This window comes from Taeniopygia guttata, chromosome Z, assembly GCF_048771995.1.
Source record: "Taeniopygia guttata chromosome Z, bTaeGut7.mat, whole genome shotgun sequence".
Taxonomy (NCBI): Eukaryota; Metazoa; Chordata; class Aves; order Passeriformes; family Estrildidae; genus Taeniopygia; species Taeniopygia guttata.
The window spans coordinates 51478974-51498602 of NC_133063.1; the positions used below are offsets into that span (position 1 = coordinate 51478974).

The 19629-nt window shown below is 37.0% G+C and overlaps 1 protein-coding gene across 5 annotated transcripts in view; it reads right to left on the reverse strand.

Annotated features, from left to right (window-relative positions):
• OXCT1 (3-oxoacid CoA-transferase 1) overlaps nucleotides 1-19629 on the reverse strand; it is a 122381-nt gene that overhangs the window by 55691 nt on the left and 47061 nt on the right. For all 5 annotated transcript variants that reach the window (XR_012053114.1, XM_072922547.1, XM_072922549.1 and 2 more), the window contains 3 exons: nucleotides 16532-16604; nucleotides 15697-15772; nucleotides 4481-4570 (listed from right to left, as the gene is read on the reverse strand). Coding sequence is in view for 4 of the 5 variants with exons in the window: in XM_072922547.1 (XP_072778648.1) it covers nucleotides 4481-4570; nucleotides 15697-15772; nucleotides 16532-16604 (239 nt within the window). In the remaining variant the exon portion in view is untranslated. The remainder of the gene's footprint in view (nucleotides 1-4480; nucleotides 4571-15696; nucleotides 15773-16531; nucleotides 16605-19629) is intronic.

Sequence of the window (19629 nt, forward strand, 5' to 3'; positions counted from 1 at the left end):
ATTTAAATATTCAATGTGCTCAGAACACTCTTCAAATTCTCTTCAGCGGCTGACTAGTAAGAATCTTATTGTACCACTGAGTGGACTGTAGAGTTTAGAAGACCTGCACACTGCTGCTTAATAGTCTGCCCTTCCTGCTACAATGTGAGGACAAGAGATATATGGAACCTCACTGATGTGAGGACAAAAATTAGGGAACAACACCATGGCAACATGTTTCCCTGTCTTATCTTTCGTCACAAATCATATGTGCAAGGATCAGCCACACACAGAGGAACTTCAGATCCCCAGAGTTCAAGTGCACAGTCATGCTCTCAAAACAGTAAACCCAGTTTATGTATCCATATTGTCTGTGGGGAAGTCCTTGTCTTTTTTTCCTCTCTTCTTCTTAATTAAAATAAAATATTTAAAAAATGCCTCTAGATCATACTAAGTCAATGTAAGCTGCAAGAGCAATGAATGGATATAAGGCAGATGGATCATTACTTTTTTGGTCAGTATTTGTAAGTGTTTTACAGAAGTAGCATTAAGTGCACACTTCTCTCATTATGCCATGCTTTTAATTTTTTGACTAATTATCAATTTTCAGTTATGCATTTCAAAACTCGCAGAGTATAACATGTCTCATTTAACTATTTAGAATCATCAGTTTACCTTAAGGCTTAATTAGGGGCCATCTCACAGCCAGTTTGACGTCTGAGCGATAACGCAATGAGCAATCATGTGCTTTTGAATTTATTTTCCTCTGTGAGGAACTATTTCTTCATTCTAGTTACTTTCAATTTATCTACTTTTATATCCTGTCCATCTTGAGAATGTCCTTGTGCAATTTGCCTAAGAGCCAAGATGAATCTATGCTATTTGTACTGTCTTCAGTAACATATCAGATATACTTTTCAGTCATGTGAAATGAAGTGTCTCTTCGTGGTACCTAATTGAAGGTTGAAGGCATGGACTTACAGAAGTGACAGCCTGGTTCCTGTGACCCTGAGAACTGATACATTTGAGCTTCTAACACTTGAGCTGAAGATTATTGTACCACCAGCTAGTTTTAAAGATTAAATGCATTTCCTGATCTTTTCAAAGGTTAGACTCAATGATCTTAGAGGCCTTTTTCAACCTAAAAGATTCTGTGACTTCTGGAAGACATCCATCAGGGCACTGTAAGAAGAGCAATTTAAATGGAACTGCATGATTTTTACCATCTGAATTTATTCTGATTTATTCAGGATTTGTTCAGATAAAGGAAAATATTATTGGGTAGACAAATAAAACCTTAGGTGTTCCATTCTGCTTTAAATTAAAAATTTGCTGAAGAACAAAAATGTCCTTAGTCTTCCACAACACATTGCAATCAGAGCTTTCCACAGAAAGGAATTTTCACTTCAGTGTTCTATGTTTCAGTTGTGCCCACATCAAGTGCTTAAAACCAGTCTCCATTCTGTTTTTCTGAACAGTGTAGGCAACTCATTTCACAACATGGAACAATTACCAGCCCTTACATTACCATGTTTAGCAAAACATGTCAATGATGGTATGGGGGTAAGGACTTCTAATTCTCTCAGGCAGTATTAAGCAAATTAGACACAAATGCACAGGGACTGTTTAGACATTAAATAACAAGCTTATATTATATTATTCTTTTCTTCATGGGTATGAAAGAAGAGGTAGTTTAGAAAAAATACAGTAAGAAAAACTAATGAATTTGACATAAAGTCCATTTGCCAAGTGTCTCTCAGTGGCCTAAGCGTATAGAACAAAAATTGAAATATCGTTCTGCAAATATGCACTCTTGGTTCCTGATAATGCTGCAATGCACAGATTTTCTGAGGCAGAGAGTGTTTCCAGGCAGTGATATTTAATTGTCATTGATGAACTCAACCTCATAAAATAGTTTAGTCCCTTCTATATAGACTTAATTCCTTGAGATTTTTGCATCATTCTGCTATCATCCACAACTTTATTAGCTGGCTGTGGAAAGTGTTTCTTCCTGTTTCAACTAATTTCAGTCAGTTATCCCTACTTTGTTTATGAGGCAGTGGTAATTCTGCATCCACCTTCTCCATTGCCTCATCATTTTGTGTATTTGTCCATTACCCTTCCTCAACAGCAGTTCTTAAGCTGATGAGTCTTCTACAATACTGATTTCATGTTGTCTCATCTATCTTTTGTATATTTTGGTTTTCATTATATGTAAAAACTTAAGTAATTTAAAATGTAATTAACTTGGGACTGAGCATATTTATTTGTATTTGTAACATACTGCATATCAGAGTTTAATGTTTAACAAGTCATCAGTATTATTAAAATAAAACAAACAAGCAAACTTGAAAAGGATTAGAAGATCCTTCACAAGATCATAAATCAGACAAAACTAGCGCAATAACTACTTCTTGCAGCACCTCTTGAACATGTTCATTGGAGGTACTGCCCATACCCCATGTCTTCCACTATATTTCTATTCATCAAATCTTGACTGCTGTTGATTTACAGGAAATTTTCATGTCCGATGGCAGAGTTCTTATTTTTTTGGAGAATAAGATTACAGAAACGTCCCTTTACTAAAGAGCCAGCAGACACAAGAGACTGTCTAAGTACATGCAAACGCTTCTTTCACTCAGTAGCACGTTGGGCTTCAGGCAGGATGCAGGACTGCTCCTCTGATGCATACATTCATATGTATAAGTTTTTGATAAAATATTGAGTGTAAAGAATTGAAAAGCCATGAGTAGAAAATCAACTCTGGAAGACAGAGTCACCTCCAACAAAAGGCTTTTGACTTTCAGAACTGGCCTCATGGGTGCTATATTTATTTGACTATTCAAAAAAAAAGAATAAAAAGAAAAATAAAAAGCACCTGAAAACTCCAACAGCAGTTTTGCCCTCAAAACACAAGATTTCTATGGGACATAACCTTCACATTTGAGCAAACAAGAAGCATTGACATGAAGACCCCAGAAAGAGGCTAGATAATAGGAAAAAGTGCCATTTTAAAATACAAATAAAAGAAAAATATTGCCTGTTGTTAATTTACCAGTGCCTTGGCACAAAAGCAAAAGACATTATTTATGAAAACCTGTAACTGCAGAAGTGTACACCAGGCACAACGTGCACAAAAGTGGACAAAGTAGGCATACAAACACTAAAATAAATAATTCTATGCCTGACCTGCTCACAACAGTGAACCTATCTCTGTTTTCCTTCTTTTCCTGTTTCAGTACTCCTACAGACAAAACAAAATCAACCCAGCAAACAATTTCCAAACACTGTTTTGGAAAAATATTTTAGCAATAGTACCTTTAGGAGAAAAACTGGTTTGATTATATTGTGTGTGGACTCCAAGCCTTAAACAAATTCCACAGTTAGTTGGCATTTAGCTTAAGTATTTATTCAGGTCACATCAATACCTAAAGTGTGTGTCTGAGGAAATGGGTAATTCCCTGTGTTACTACACTTTTTGGGAGGCTGTGTGATAGTGACGCAAGCCATGAAGATGAATTAATTTAATACTTTCATTTACTTACTTATGCATATGAACATGACAAGTATCAGGTAAAACTTAGCCCTGTTACTCAAAATGTGCCCCTTGAGATCACTGTTTAGTATAAACTGTGAAACTACAATGCCTTATTGCTTTTATTTTCAAGTGAAAATTAATTCTTCAAATCTCACTTAGAAACACACAACTGTTAATATATTTACTCTCATATTTGCATATTTACTACAGTTTACCATGCAAATTCTGACAAGAGATATTACTTTGGAAATTACAAAATTAATTCTTGTTGCAGACATATTATAAATTTAGAATAACAGAAACACTGTTTTTTTAAAAAGTAAATTGTTAAACATTTGGGATAGTGATTTTTCTCCTTCAGTACATTTTTTTTTCCTGTGTTAGAAGTTTCAAATGCAAAGTTTCCTATGATCTTTTGGAGGGAACTTCTATCTAGAGCATATACTACATCAATGCCCTCATAAAGAAGTCTCTACATTAACCACTTACATATAATGATGAAAGGCAGTCTGCATTCCATAGTGCCAAAAAATATATTCTATTAAGCTGTCAGTACCAATTTGACTGGCAACTTCAAAGGTAAATATCTTTCCACCATAACAAGAATTTAACCATGGGAAACCTTATTTTTCAAATTATTCTGAGGTAAAGAGTAGAGTAGTATCTACTATACTTTGGCAATGGCTACCCCCATTAAATTTGCATGAAGTAGCTAAAAAAATGTACGCAGCTTTTAAACATGAAGTTAATATTTCATTTTTTTTTCCCATGGTGAATGATTAACTTATTAAAGGAAAGGAGCCATATTGATCTAGCCTCCAGTTGCATCACCATAATAACTAACAGCAAAACTGTCAAATCCTCACAAAGTAGCAGAATGAATATGTCCCTTTTTTCTGTTTAATTTTTTTGTCTTTTGTGCAGCACAAGACACTGATTTAGAAAGAGGTGCCAGAGCCTTACCTTGGCTGAGTGCTCCATGGTGACAACCACTTTGGTCTGTGCACTGGATACTAGGTCCATTGCACCCCCCATTCCTTTCACCATCTTACCCTAAAATGAAAATTTTTAATAGAAATGTAATTTTTTTTTTAAAGATAGTATTATGGCTGCAAGTGACAGCACAAGATAGTCAACTTTTCCTGCATCAAAAGCCCACCTATATTCCATAATCACAGAATTGAAACACGAACAGAGGGAAAAGAGCTGTCTCATTCTCAGCTCTATATGATGCAAACAGGAGAAGAGTGATGAGTAGAATAAGGAGAGCCACTACCATGGCTCTTTCCCTGGGGTGTAACCAAAATCTGAGTAGTACCATTGCCTTAGTGGAAGCACTGACACAAAGGAACAATGAATTTAGTTCCAGTGGTTTTGTCCCTTGGAATGCAAAGTGTACATCTTCCCATTGGTGGAAATGTCACTGGAATATCCTAAGGAAGGAGGGAGGGGCTGAGGGGAAATGGTGCTTTAAGGGCTTACTTTACTTCTCATTATCCCCCCCTGATTCTGTTAGTAATAAATTTCACTTTGCAACTAAAAAGTTGAGCTTGTTTTACCCTTGAAATAAGGTCCTTGTCTCACTCATGAAGCCTTCATTATTTTTTTCCCCTTTTCCCTCCTTGCTCAACTGTGGCAGGGGAGGCTGAGCTAGCGCTTCTCATGGATGCCTGGCATTTGGCCAGTGTCAAACTACAACACCAGTATTCACACATACATACACACACACACACTCACTCACAAATATTCCTATTTTCCTACTGTTGGCACAGTGAAGAACAAATTGCATCTTCCTAAATCTATAAACAAGCCCTTTGGCACTGTTCAGTCAGAATAATATTTAATATTTATCACATAAATTATCATTACTCCTAAATATTTCTTTGCAAATGGAAATCTGAAAAGGATTTATCTCTGTCCTTAACTTCCTGGCACTGCTCAGATCATTCTCCATCCTGCCTGGAAAAACACAGCTCTCACAGAGACTGGAGTGACCTCTAACCTGCCTGCCAGAAACTCCATGACAAGATAATGCAGAGTAGCTGAGGATTACATATTATTTCCACAGTAACTCAGAATATGTTTGCATTGAGGATCAGGCTATCAATGCATCTATCCTGACAATGCCATTAGCTCATTTTCCAGGCCTTTTCATTCTATTAACTACAAAAGACCTACAGCGACAAGTAAATTCCTGAGAAACTAAGTGCTGATGAAGGTCAACAACAAATATACTGCTGAAGAAGCTGTCATACAGAACTGAGAGAAGAGACATCATCCCTTTGTGTGTGAAGACAGAGGAAAATGCAAGCTGAAGAGAAGGACTTAGGGATTTTAAATTGCTTCATCTGGTCCTCCTCTTTAGGAAAACATATTCATCATGATAGGGCAGTGCCTAGTAAAGCAAATCAATTCAACATTAAATGCAAATAGCCAAGTAATTACCTGTTTTTATTTTGAGGAATATCCAAAGCATAAGAGACTTAGATTGCTCTCAGTGCACCTACCAAACTACCACAACTTGCATTTTCCCCCCTTTTCCCCCACACCATTCTAGAAAAGGGGACAGCTGCATGCTAAATTTGAATTAAAATATTCAAGACTAACAGGTTATTCTAAAAAGACACTTCACTCACTTTTGCCCTACCCTACTCCATTTATTTATTTAATATGATTTTTGTTAGTTCTTAATTACTACGGTGCTGCTAGCTTAAGAAACCTTTCAGAAGGAAATACGGTGCCATGGTAGAGCAGTGGTAATTTGAAGCACCGTTTTAAAACCCATTTCATCCGACAGACCTTGAAGTAAGAATAAAAAATTTTTGAATTAGCCATGCACTTGTGAGAGGTCCAGTGTTGGCAGTTATTTATACAGAGTTCGGTAGAGAACAGACACAAGCTGACAATTTCTTTGCAGCTTCCCTGTTACAATACAAATTGGAAATTCCCCTTTTCCCATTGTGCTTTCATCAGCTGTTTTTTCTAAGTCTCAGTCCAAATAATACTAGAGTGAAAGATATGAAAATTTTGGACCTGATACTTCAGGTTTTCTTAATTAAGATCATCAGCTCTCCTGCTTCTTTTTGTAGACCTACATAAACCAAGACATTACTAGTGAAATTTCTTATAATACCTACTTATGCAAAATTAATTATTTTGTTATTGTGGTAATGGGGCGTCTTTAAAAAAATATGAGAGAAAGGTACGTATTCCGTCATCTAGTGCTTTTACATCTCAGCATTATTTGAGTGGTCAAAATACAACATGAAAGAGCCTGAGGAATTAACTTGGCCTAATAGCAATCCCTAAATAGGAACTTTCATGTTTGTTTGGTCATATGTGGCACCCAAGACCACCGGGCGTTTCAGTGGAAAATTGTGAGTACTCTAGTGTGGGCCAGACAGTCAGGATATTTTTCAAGAGAATGTGACATTTTGCCTAAATGGTATTTCAAGCAAGCTAGAAAAGTACTACAGCAAGCAGGAAACAGTTTATAATAAAATCCAAGCAGATAAACAGATAAAGAAGAGCTAGATGAGAAAAAAGAGAAAAATTCAGGAGCCTTCTAACACTAGTAAGGTCTTGAATCCATGCTGGTGCCTTAAAACCTTCCTCTATATTCCCAGGGGGAAGGACTTTTCTTCTGTAACTGAATTTTATAACTGCTCCCAATATCGTATGAAAAAATGCACCTGAACTGTTTGCTTAAGTTAGAATAACATGATCTTTTGAGACAAACAGAGCATCAACAGTACAGCAGAGCAGATGCTAATGATGAGCTCAAGAAACAATGAAAATTTGTCAGTGGTAAATGCATCTTGAATAATTCCATTTAAAACTGAGTATCAAAGCACAGGCAAGGTGAAAATATACCCTTGCTTGGAAAGGAATCAACCCACTTCCCTCCTAAGAGTCCTTGTCCACATTCCCAACTGCCCTAATATTGTATTAAACAAATAACATTGTCTGAAATTTCTCCTTCCTTCTATTAGATAAAAAAATACACATGCCTCACACTATACTCAAAGTTTCCAAAAGTCTTACAGAAGATAACAAGCCATTCTAGTTTAAACTGCAAGCTTCCCATTTAACCTCAATTTTCAGGCATCCCCCTGAAGACTGTGAACAAGATGCCTAGCAGGAGAGAGCAAAGAATTTAAAGATGTCAGCATTGTCTCTCCTGGCCACAGACACAGGTGAGATGTCAGGTATGAAAGGAAAAAAGGTATGGAAGGAGTCCTTACTAAAGGAAATTATTGTATCATGCCAGGGACAGATGCTTAAATTCAGAGCAACTGGAACATGAGCTTCACAGAAAAAAGCAGAAGCTAAGCAGTGGATACAAGGTACTGCCGTCTCAACCATCAATTGTGCTAGTGATGCAATCAAAAGGGTAAAATAAAGGCCCCTTCAAAGATCTCTGCTCTGCCCCTTTCTGCAGTACTGCTAACACACATCAGTCACACAGCTTTCCCTCTCTGCACAGACACTGTCTGCCAGCACAGATTTGTCAGCATCAAACAGCACAGCACAGCAAAGGAGGTCATCAGATCAATACCTAGCGATCCCATCAGTTATGGGTTACACCTGGTTGGTGCGGAAAAGTGTGTATTAGCTCAAAACTTTGTTTTAGGAAAAAAAACACAAAACAATCAGGAGGTAGTATTAAAAAAATGCAGATGCATAAATCTACTCTAACTTCATAAAAATGAAGATGTCTTTGCCTCTTAGTAACAGACCTGTCCTGTATTTAAAGGATGGTATATTTCTGGTTGATTCTAAAATGAAAGTCACAACTCTTCACATCTCACTTTCCATTTTTCCAATGAAAAAGACTCGATGAAGATTGTATCAAAAAAAGATGGATAAAGCTCAAGTATTCTGAACTATACCTCCTTGTTCTATTTTACACTGACTTTATGTCCTTACATATGTTCCACTTAGAGAATTATTGTAATTATACTGTCAACTAGGACAGCTAGATTAGATCTTACTCTGAGGAAGAAAAAAAAAAAAAACAGTGGGAAGTCATTAACAGGTTTTTTCATTCAGAAGAGTGGGTAATGCAATAACACAAGCTAATTCTGGCAGAATACAACAAAACTAAGCATGCTCTACATGCACAACAGAGTAAATGTATTTTTTAAAAGATATTAAAAAAAAAACAGTTGTATGGTTTAGCCATACAAGAAATAGCCTGGTTTTGAAGAATGTTAAACAGGTATCCCCTAACACACACACAAACACATAGTGAAAAGCAAGATCAAAAACTCTAATTTCTGAAAGAATGGAGTATAAGTTTTTGCATTACTTCTTTTTCTTGGAAAAATGTAATGATAACTCTTCTCTAAAATTTAACATACACAAATATGTGCATTAACTATATTTATATTTTTATTTTCCATAATCAGAAAACTAAGGCTGCATGAAATACATGCAGAAAGTTGGGGAAATTTAATTCCTTTATTCTCCCATAACTTGAAATAACCATTGGCAACAGATTTGAATGACAGAGTAAAATTCAAATGAATACACTGAAAAGCTACATCTCAGGAGCAATGCCAAACAGTCTGTGACATTCTTCATTGAAATGGATTTGCTTTACAGTGATGAATGTTACTTCAGTGTAATGGGACAATTAAGCTGTCCATTTGCCTTTGCATACCATTTCCAAAACACACAGCATAGCATGCAATAATTAAATTTTACCACCAACATAATACTAGTCTCACTTGGAAGTGATGGTTCCATATCATAGTAACAGTTCTCACCACTAACCCATAGATCAGAAGTCCTTTGACATATGCTTGTATTTTTCAGACAGGCAGAATTTCTTCAGCTGCTCTCATTATACAGAAATCAGAGCTGCCACTTCCCACACTGAAAATTTAAGAATATGAATAAAATACCAATAGGGAGCTCCTACATTCATTCCATGCAGTCTGAAGGGAAATAAACATGAAGAAAATTGATAGGAAAAGCTATCAAAAAGGTGGAAGAAGTAAAGCCAACACAATACACTCTCTCCTCTTTGGCTGCAGGACTTTTGCAATAGTGATAATTTTGTGTTGCAAAGGTTCTGCAGGCACATGTTTGCTGGGAGATAAGCAGTAGGCTGGTATATTACTGTAGGTGCAATTTCAAGATGTGTGTCTGCAAAAACCCAATACATCTTCATACTAAACCAATGTCCCATTGAAAACTAGATTTCCAATAAGTCTCTGGAAGGGACTAATTGCAAGTCCCATGTTCTCATTTGTTGAAATACTGATGTAGCCCTACTCATGTCCTAGACATCAGACAACTTGAGATTATTACTGAGAGAAACTCAGTCATTAAGCATATTTAATCTGCATATTTTCTATTTATACATATTTTAGCCTGATTTTAGTCCTTCACACATTTTATAGTTAATAGGCAAAATACTTTTCTTGCAATGCTGTACATCTTGAAACAAAACACTGAGTTTAATGCATTCAGTCCACAGATATATTAAGAGAACTAGGAGAGGAGCTAGACAATATGTTTTGATTCAAAATTAAAATATGCCTAATAAAAAAAAATAAAATAAAAAATAAAAAAAATATGCCTAAAATAAGCAAATAGGCAGCAGTAGGGCTCCTCAGAGAAAACATACAGCACTCTCAGGCATTCAGGGACACAATCAGGGATACATGTCCTCTCTCCAATCATTAAAAATGACAATTTTGTATAAGACAAACTCTTGGAGTAGAGCCCTCTGTTTCCAGGTCTGGTATTACAAATAGTTAAAGGCAAAAATAAAATCAAAAAGTCTCATGCAGACATAGAGCTGCCTGGTCTCTGCAAATTAATGTTTACATTAAAAATGTTTTTACTAATAAGGTCAGAGTGTCCAAAACTGTGCAAAATATGTACTTTGAAGCTCTGTAGAAAAGCTACCAATAACATATAAAATTATATTCCTAATGCCTTAGGTTATACTAACCTCTACAGACTGTAAATTAAAAGATTTATTATTGAATTTGAATGAGTTTCCTCATTTCTTCTTTTTAGATAATCTTCTTTGATAAAGCTTAGAATTTTTTTGTAGTTTTATTTAATTCTTAATGTTTTAACCCTTTACATTTGGCTAGTCCAAGTTAGAGCATTAAAATCTCAGGCTGCCGAATCTAAAATTTAAGGATATTTTTTCCAAAGAATGGTACAGATTTATGTATCCAAACTTCACCTCCTTCACAAATTACATCACTCTTTTTTTCTCTTAGTGTTAACTAACGGCACTACCTTAGCAATCTTAAAATGATTTTTTAGTTTTCTAGCTGAAGAATGTACAAAGCTAAAGTTTACTTTCTTGGTTTGTATTGTCTGCAGAGAATGGGGATGCTAAATAGTGTCAGGTCCTGTATCATCTCTGAGGCTGCTGCTCGTTAACTTCTAGACACTGGGCTTTGAGCCTGCTGCTTTAGGAAATGGCCAGTTTCTTTTGCACCTTCAGATGTATTCTGTCTGCCCTTGTGAATTTACACAAATGCAGTCTATTAGCAGTCCTCAGTCCTCTTTGATGGTGAGTACTGAGAGCTAGATCTACACGTCTTCTAAATACCTCCAGGGATGCTGATTTCACCACTTCCCTGGAGAATCTGGTCCAATGCTTGACAAACTTTTTGGTGAGGAAAGTGTTCCTAATATCCAATCTAAACCTGCCCTGAAAAAACTTGAGGCTGTCTTGTCTTGTACTATCAGTTGCTGGGAGAAGGGGCTGACTCCACCTGGGTACAACCTCCTTTCAGGGAACTGTAGAGAATAGTAAGGTGTTCCCTGAGCCTTCTTTTCTCCAGGCTAAATACCCCCAGCTCCCTCAGCTTCTCATTATAAGCCTTGTGCTCCAGACCCTACACCAGTTTTGTAGTTCTTTTGTGGACATGCTCCAGCATCACAGTCTTTCCTGAACTGCACAGCTTTCCAGCCACTCTGCCCCAGCCTGTGGCACTGCCTGGGGTTGTTGTAACCCAAAGGCAGGAATCAGCACTTGGCCTTGTTGAGTCACACCACTGGCCTCAGCCCATTCATTCAGCCTGTCCAGATCCTCTGCAGAGCCTTCCTGCCCTCCAGCAGATCAACACTCCCACCCAAACTGGTGTCACTTGTAAACTGACTGAGGGTGTACTCAATGCCCTCATCCAGATCATGAATAAAGATATTAATCAGGGCTGGCCCCAGTACTGAGCCTGGAGGAACTCTACCAGTGACCAGCCCCAGATGGATGTAACTCTATCCAGCACCACTCCCTGGACTCTACCACCCACAGCTCTCTACCCAGCCAAGCGTCCCCCCATCCAAGTCATAAGCAGCTAGTTTTTCCAAAAGAACGTTGTGGGAAATGATGTCAAAAACTTAACTGAAGTTCAGGTAGACAATATACATAGCCTTTCCACCATTCACTAAGCTGGACATCCTGCCATGAAAGAAGATCAGGTTCTTAAGCAGGAACTGCCCTGGCTGTCCTGTAGGCCCTGCATGACAGCACTCAGGATGATCTATTTCACGACCTTCCCTAACACTGAGGTCAGGCTGACAGACCTGCAATTCCCTGGATCCTCTTTCTGGCTCTTCTGTAGACAGCCATCACACCTACAAACCTTCAGTCATCTGGCACCTCCCAGGTTAACCAGGACTGCTGGAAAACAATGGAAAGCCTCAGTGAGCACATTCACCAGTTCCCTCAGTACCTTGGAATGGCTCCCATCTGGTCCCATAGAACTGTGTGTGTCCAAGTAGTGTGGCAGGTCAGTGACCAGTTCCCCCAAAGTGTGGAGGCTTTATTCTGCTCCCTGTCCTTTGTTTTCCAGCTCAGAGGGCTCAGTACCGGGGGACAACTGGTCGTACCATAAAAGACTAAGGAAAAGAAGGTATAAGGTACTTCAGCCTTTTCCATGTCTTTTGTCACTATGTTTCTCCCTGCCTCCAATGAAGGATGGACAACTTCCTTAGCCCTTCTTTTGTTATTGATGTATTTATAGAAGCACCTTTTACTGTCTTCTATGGCATTAGCCAAATTAAGTTGGACTTGGCTCTTCTGATACTCTCCCTACATAAACGTCATGACATCCTTGTAGTCCTCCTGAGTAAGCTATCTTCTCATTAATGATTTACTGTATAGTTATATTTTTCCCCTGCAAGAAGTTTCTGCCTAGTGAAATCCAATGTCATGGAGATTTCATCCATTTTGTGCTTTACATCAACTTCCAGCTGCAGGGACCCTCTACTATTGTTTCAATATTTTTTCTGCTGCTACAGTGTGTCAGCTGTATGAGTAGTCATATAAGCGTTGTTTAGTGTTATGGGTTGTTCAGAAATGCATATTAAAAAGACAGAGGCCTTGGTGTCACAAGGGAACCTGGCAGAAGTTCTGGTGCTTTGTTTTGACCTATTCCCAGCCTCTGATACATGTCACCACAATAATCATAGTTACTTGTGTTCTCTTAGGAAGGATGGGGAAAATAAAGAACTATTTGGCAGCTGTAGTACTTTGTAGTAAACTCAGCCCCTCCAGAAGAGCAGCAGAAATGTTTCATAAATGCTTCTGTTCTTAGGGTTTCAAGAAGACAGTAGTTGAAACGAACTGAAACGAAGCAAGTACATGCAGTGATATGTGCAGTCAATCCCTCAGCTTTTAAAATTACATGTGAGACCACTAATGCTGCTGCTCTGAAAATGTCAGGAAGCTGCCCTGCTGGCAGCAATTTCCAATATTAACTTGAGACACACAGATAGGTTATATGTGTCATGCACTCATGAAATGAAATGTGGCTCCATCCAATAGCAACCAGCAGCCATGGATTATCTGTTCTGGCCTACCTGACCTAATCCATGATTATGACCCCTTGTGTTTCTTTTCAAACTCTCTTGGCCAACTTCTCACAACCGCATTCTGTTCCCAGGGGATCCACAGAAATTTGCCTCCTTCTCCTTTCCCTCCTCAGAAACCCTCTTGTTAGTTGGAGAAATACCAAAGTAAGGAAGACAAAAAGCCATTAAATAGTAGTGCTTAATGGAATAAAATTACCAATAAATGCCAGTATTTAGGAAGTAGCTTCAGCCTAAGCAAACAGCATTTTTTACTGCATGTACTTAAAATATTCACACCCTCTTCTTCTTTTACTCATGGGATTTTTCTCTCCATTAAACGTCAGCAGATAAGAGCAAAGAAAAGGCTGTAATTACTGCAATGAGACTTCAGCAGCTCAGTTCCTAATAGTAAATGCATGTACACACACACATGCATGCACTAAGCCTCAAGTGTTATCAAGTTCTTATGGGACAGAAAGAACTGCCTCATAATGGTACTTGTTCAAAACATATGGAGCTATTTCTTGCCTTTGAAAAAATGGTAAATACTATCAATACAAGAATCCAAAAGCTACAGTGTATAAGAAATATTTAACCAAAACTAAATGAAAAGTGAAAAATGTTAGAACAAAATACAGCTTGAAGTTTCCTTGCACTATGAGTTTTCAGCCAAGTCAATCTTTGTATCATCCACACACAAATATTGTGACTAAAAAAAGAACCAAATCTTGCCCATAATTAAATTTAGCTGAAAATAATGTATCATCATATTTACAGGAAACTCAAGGAGATCTGTATACCTATGGGCTGATTAATCCCATTTTTAAAATCTGTATTGTAAAATAGTGGTAACACATCAATAAAGTAGATTAAAATCATCCATCCAACAGATCTCCATAAAAGTAACCAAAGAGAAATTATTGCTGCTTGGAAAGACTCCTGGTTGGATTTATGAAGTTTCACTGGCATACTCACAAGTAAATACAGCTCATTGCAGAGCAAATTTCCAAACAGCCAAAGATCAGTAAGAGTGGAAAATGACAACAGTAAAAAGTCATGAGGATCCATCTGATTTATGCTGCAGTATGTAATAACAAGGTATATCTCAAAGGTAACAAAAAGTCAAACAGTATTGAAAGTTGCATTTTATATTTTCCTGTTTTGAAAATATACCTGTTATTCATAAATTTGGGGTTGAACAGAACTGAGAGGCAACTTCATAGGTAAAATAAGCAGTACCAGATATAAAAAATAATCTTCTTGATATATATGAATACAAAACTAGAATCACTATATTTTAGAGAACATAAAGCAGTGAAGGAAGAACATATAAATCTGCACCATTTTGAGAAAGATTACAAACAATCTTAGCTTCAATGTTTCGAGAAATGCATGTGTAAATAAACTTTCTTATTAGTACAAAATGCTGTCTTCATCTTTCGATAGTTCAGGTCTTGAAAGGTGCATTTGAACCTAGCCATAATCCTCACTCCCTACAATTACTCATCCAGACACCTGGACTAGCCCTTCACATAACCCTTTTCCCCACATCTGCCTGTATGGCTCCCATGTCAGACGCCGCCCCCTCTCAGTAAAATCAACTTATGCTACAATCACTGCTCCATGACTTCCATGCTCAAAGGTCTGCTGTAGAAGTCACAGATTCCTGGGTTCAATCAATGCTTCTCCAAGAGACAAGGACATTAATTTGGGTTTTTGTCCCCTCTAATAATTCAGTTTCCCAAGGCCTTTAAGAGTACTCAGGTAGATAGAAATACGTCTCATTACTTTTAACAAGGTTAATAAGAAAGTTTGCTTCTAGACATCTCTGATACAAACCATATCTGAAAGTACCATACTGAAAGCCATTGAAAATACCAAACTTGTCAACAGTATGAAAGTCACTAATGTTTAATGTTAGAACATAAAGTTCCAAGAATGGCTTAATGTTATCAGTTGCTTAAATAATACTGGAATTAGCTTATATTTCTATCATTGAAACCTGAAGGTCTGTTTGGCTAAGTACAGTATTATTGCCTTTTTCTTAATGCATTTGAAAGGGCAATGCTACAATCTTTTGACAGAAATATAGAAAAATAATGCAGGCCCTTTTTATGATTTTATAATTAATTACATGCTTGTTTACACTTTCTTCCAGCTTAATGCTCCAGATAATGCATTGCTTGGTGCCAGCAGTATGCAGGAGAAATACACATATCCTCTATTTTACTACCTTTAGCTTCACAACCCCCATTCTACTTCTGCCCTTTTCTCCTTTTTGTGGTCCTCAGCTACATTTATGTTATACTAAACACAGTACACTGCCAGTAATTCAAAAACCTACTTACAGGAATCATCCAGTTGGCCAAGTCACCGTACTTAGACACCTGCATAGCTCCAAGCATTGTCAAATCAACATGGCCTCTGGTAACAGAAAGTGTGTAATTAGCATATCATGTTCAAGTAACAGCCCACGAATTTTAACAAGCTTTTTTTTATGCTCATTACATCAATTTTAAAATGGTGGCATGTGACAAAGGCAGCAACTGTTTGTTACACACACAGTTGGGTTTTTTTCCCCCTAGATGTATCACTGATGCAAATGTCTCTTTATGCCTACTGAGCCTCAAAAATGTTCCTACTTTTGTCTGGTTTGGTTAATTGCATGTGCAGTCAATCATCTCTGAACTTGTACTTTTTAATGCACTCCTTAACATATTTACATGTACCCATTATCTTTTCAGTGCCATTAGGATTTAGTGCTTGTTTGCATCCAAACTCCTTTCCAAAAAACAAACAAAAAACAGGTGCAGATGCTGAATTGCCACTGAGGTGGAATGAGGATCACAGTCGCAAGCTGAGCAAAGAAAATATACTGAGTGCAGGTACAGATTAGATACTTGGAAAATACCAAAAAATAGTTGTTAAAATGTCATTATAAATGTGTTTATAGATGGCCAGGTGGTGGTAGGCACAAACATCACAATGATATCTATTAGTTCAGTGGTTTTTTATTTCCAATAGCTAGATTTAACCCTCTGTAAACCACCAATGATTAAGTCCACAATAATTTTACAGGTTGTTTAATGCTAACCACATTTGGAAGAAATACTAATGAGTTCTCCCACTGATGCAGTTTATTCTTTCCCTGTTTCAAAAATATCAGTTTGTGTTGTTACATACCCTCTTATCATTGCAAATGATTCATCGCTAGAGAAATAGGAAGAACCTGGAAGAACAGTGACTGTCTCCTTACCTGTAAAAGAAATAATTTACAGTATGCATTTTGTTTCTTTGACAAATGAAGTCACAGTTATTTAGCAAAAAATAAGAGGTTTTTATCAAATTCCTTTGGATTTAGTACAACTACAAACCTGATTACACTTACAATGTCACATGTAAACCTAATCAATCCTATTGAATTGTGAAGCAGCTTGTTAGCGCTTCTAATGATAGGATTGCCTGCTGTTTGACCACCAGCAGTTCCAGGCAAGCATCACGAACACCAGAGTGTACGCAATATCTATGGACTTTAGCTTTCTTCTCCATTCACAGAAAAAGTGAGAAGTAACTGTCCTTTGAAACAGAGAAATATAAAGCCTTCAGGACACTGAGAGGCTGCAAAGAAAAGCAAACAGATCAGATTGAACAGTTTATAGTTACTAATGATGAAAAATACAAAAAAAGAGATAGGTCTAGTCTATTCTTGCTTTTTTAAAGGGCACAAGAAAATGTGCTTCTGTGTTCTGTACTGTGCTATGAACAATGCTTGAGTCAAGCAATGCAGCACTCCTGCATGTGTCTTATTTTGACTCTGTACAGGGCCCTTTTCTTCCTCTTCTGCTTGCTCTTTGAATCAGTCTAAGAAACAAACATTTGTCTCTGATAAGGCAAAAGAAACACAGATGAAGGTAAAATTATAAAGCATGTTAAACTTGAGAGATAAAAACAAACCAAAATATTTTAGCAACATGTGACATACTGTAACAACAAAGGAGAAGGGGAATGATGTATCAGTGAACAGTTTGCAGAAAACAGAGGAAAAAAAGACAATGAGATTAACTAAGAGAATGGGAAAAGGGAAAGAAACAGTGCATAAAACTTAAATTCAAGATCTAAGATACATGCTTTAATTATTGAACTCGTCTGAGGTATATTTTACGCCATTTGTATGGAAATTAAAAAGAATAGTATAGAATTAAGGTCATACAAGTGATCTTGCACACTTCTCAATAATTCATCATGCCAACACCCAGACCTGCTGAGACAGCCTGAATTATCTTTCCTTACAGGGCACCCACCCAAGGCAATGAAAGAGAAAACAGGGTTTGCAGGCAGCAGCATGGAGAGAGAAGCCCGGGAGAAAGTGACAAATAGTAATAATAAGAAAGACACACAGGCTTAGGACCACAGAATAATGTCAAAAGAGCACCACATTACCCACTTCTTAAAATGCTCTCAGGAGGTCAGTACTTTAAAATATTTCTGCTGTAATAGTCTACCTTTCAGTTGCAGTCAAGATGTACTTCATGTGAGACATTAAGAAATACATATTTCAGAGCAATACAATTATATTTGCAGAGAGAAATTTGGCAAAAGCCCAAAACATGTATTTGTTTTAAAATCTTGAAACTGGACTTTGGGGCTGATACTGGATCATTCCAGCTAATGAACGAGAACAAGATTAATTTCTATTCCTCTGCCATTCAGCTTCTGTTTTCTTCACAAATTTTGGTTTTACAAATTTGATTGGAAAGTACCTAGAATGGTCCTAATCCAACCATGTGAATGTTTCAGCAATTACAGAAATAACTATTTTAGTGGTAGGTCTGATGTTTGTCTATACCATGTCCTGCTTATTGCAGCTTTAGGGGGACAAGTGAGGCTGCTTAACATTGAATTAACAATAGTACAATAATCCAATTTTCTCGTTGCATTCTGAATGTCATTCTAACCTGACATGTCTGGAAGACATGTCCTTCATGTCTTCCAGAATAACCCTTAAAATATTTATCAACTATAAAGAACAATTCCAGACCATCTCAATTTCCATGTTAAAGCACAATTTTTTCCGAGAATTTATTAGGTTCTTGGGTATTTTTTTTCACTGCCACTCTATTAATATGTTCATTTTTCATATGCATCCATTTTAAAACTAAAGTTCTAATGTCCATGTATATAATTCACTCATAGCTTTTTTTTCTTCTAAATATTTTTCTTCTTCCAGTGACTCCTCTGACATATTCCCTCATGCAGTTCTTGTATATATACTGGTGAAATGCTGGACTCAACTTCTTAAATAATTTTTTATTTCAAACCAGAAAATGGCCTCAAATAACTCCACATTAAAAGACAGTAACAGAGGCAATTACATAGCACTATGATAGGTATCATTTAGCTAAGCCAAGCAGCAAATGTTTCAAGTCAGTGAACAATTGCTGGACCGATATTAAATTTAAATTATTTTATGTCAGTGCGTTATCTCCTTTGACTTTTCAGAGTTTAACTGTACTTGCTAACAGCCATTGAAAAAGGTACTCTCTGTATATATATACATATGTAGACACCCATACATGTATTTGTATGTATGCATGTGTATATTTGAATAAAAAATATGAAATGTGTACATTTTCCATATGAAAAAACAAGTCCAAAATTTCAGATCTACAAGCTATATCATTAACATTAATAACAAACTCACAAGGTCTACTTCTGTTTGTCACAATGCAATATTTAGGCGTATTTTTACATGGAGACAGAGAATGGACACAGACACAACTTTTCCACGAAAAAAATAGAAATCAGACAGGTGCACTAAATCATGAGAAACTTACGTTTTTACACTGACTAACACCTCCTGAGGTGAAATGCCCTAAAACAGCTGGGCAACAACAGTATGTGAGAATTACCATTCCCTGCTAAAAGTGGCAGAAGTAGCTGCCCATAGCAGTGCCCTCGGTGCGCCAGGTCCCAGCTCATTCCCCCTGCCTTGGCTCCCACTCCCTCTCTGAATGCAAATGAGTTATATTCCTGGTTGAGAATAAACCAAGCTATTATACATAGGATGTCTTAAAATATGTCCCAAGCATAAATCATTGAAAACCATTTTCTAGAATACTCAAGGAAAAGCAGCAGGAAAACAAACCCATATTCCCTTACAGGCTGCTCAAAACAATCTCACTTCTGAAAAAAATAATTCATCATTTACTGAGGCCTGGAAGAGAGCCTCTCCCCAAAGAAGAAGACTGTCGCTTAAAAAACAGACAAATGCATTAATATTT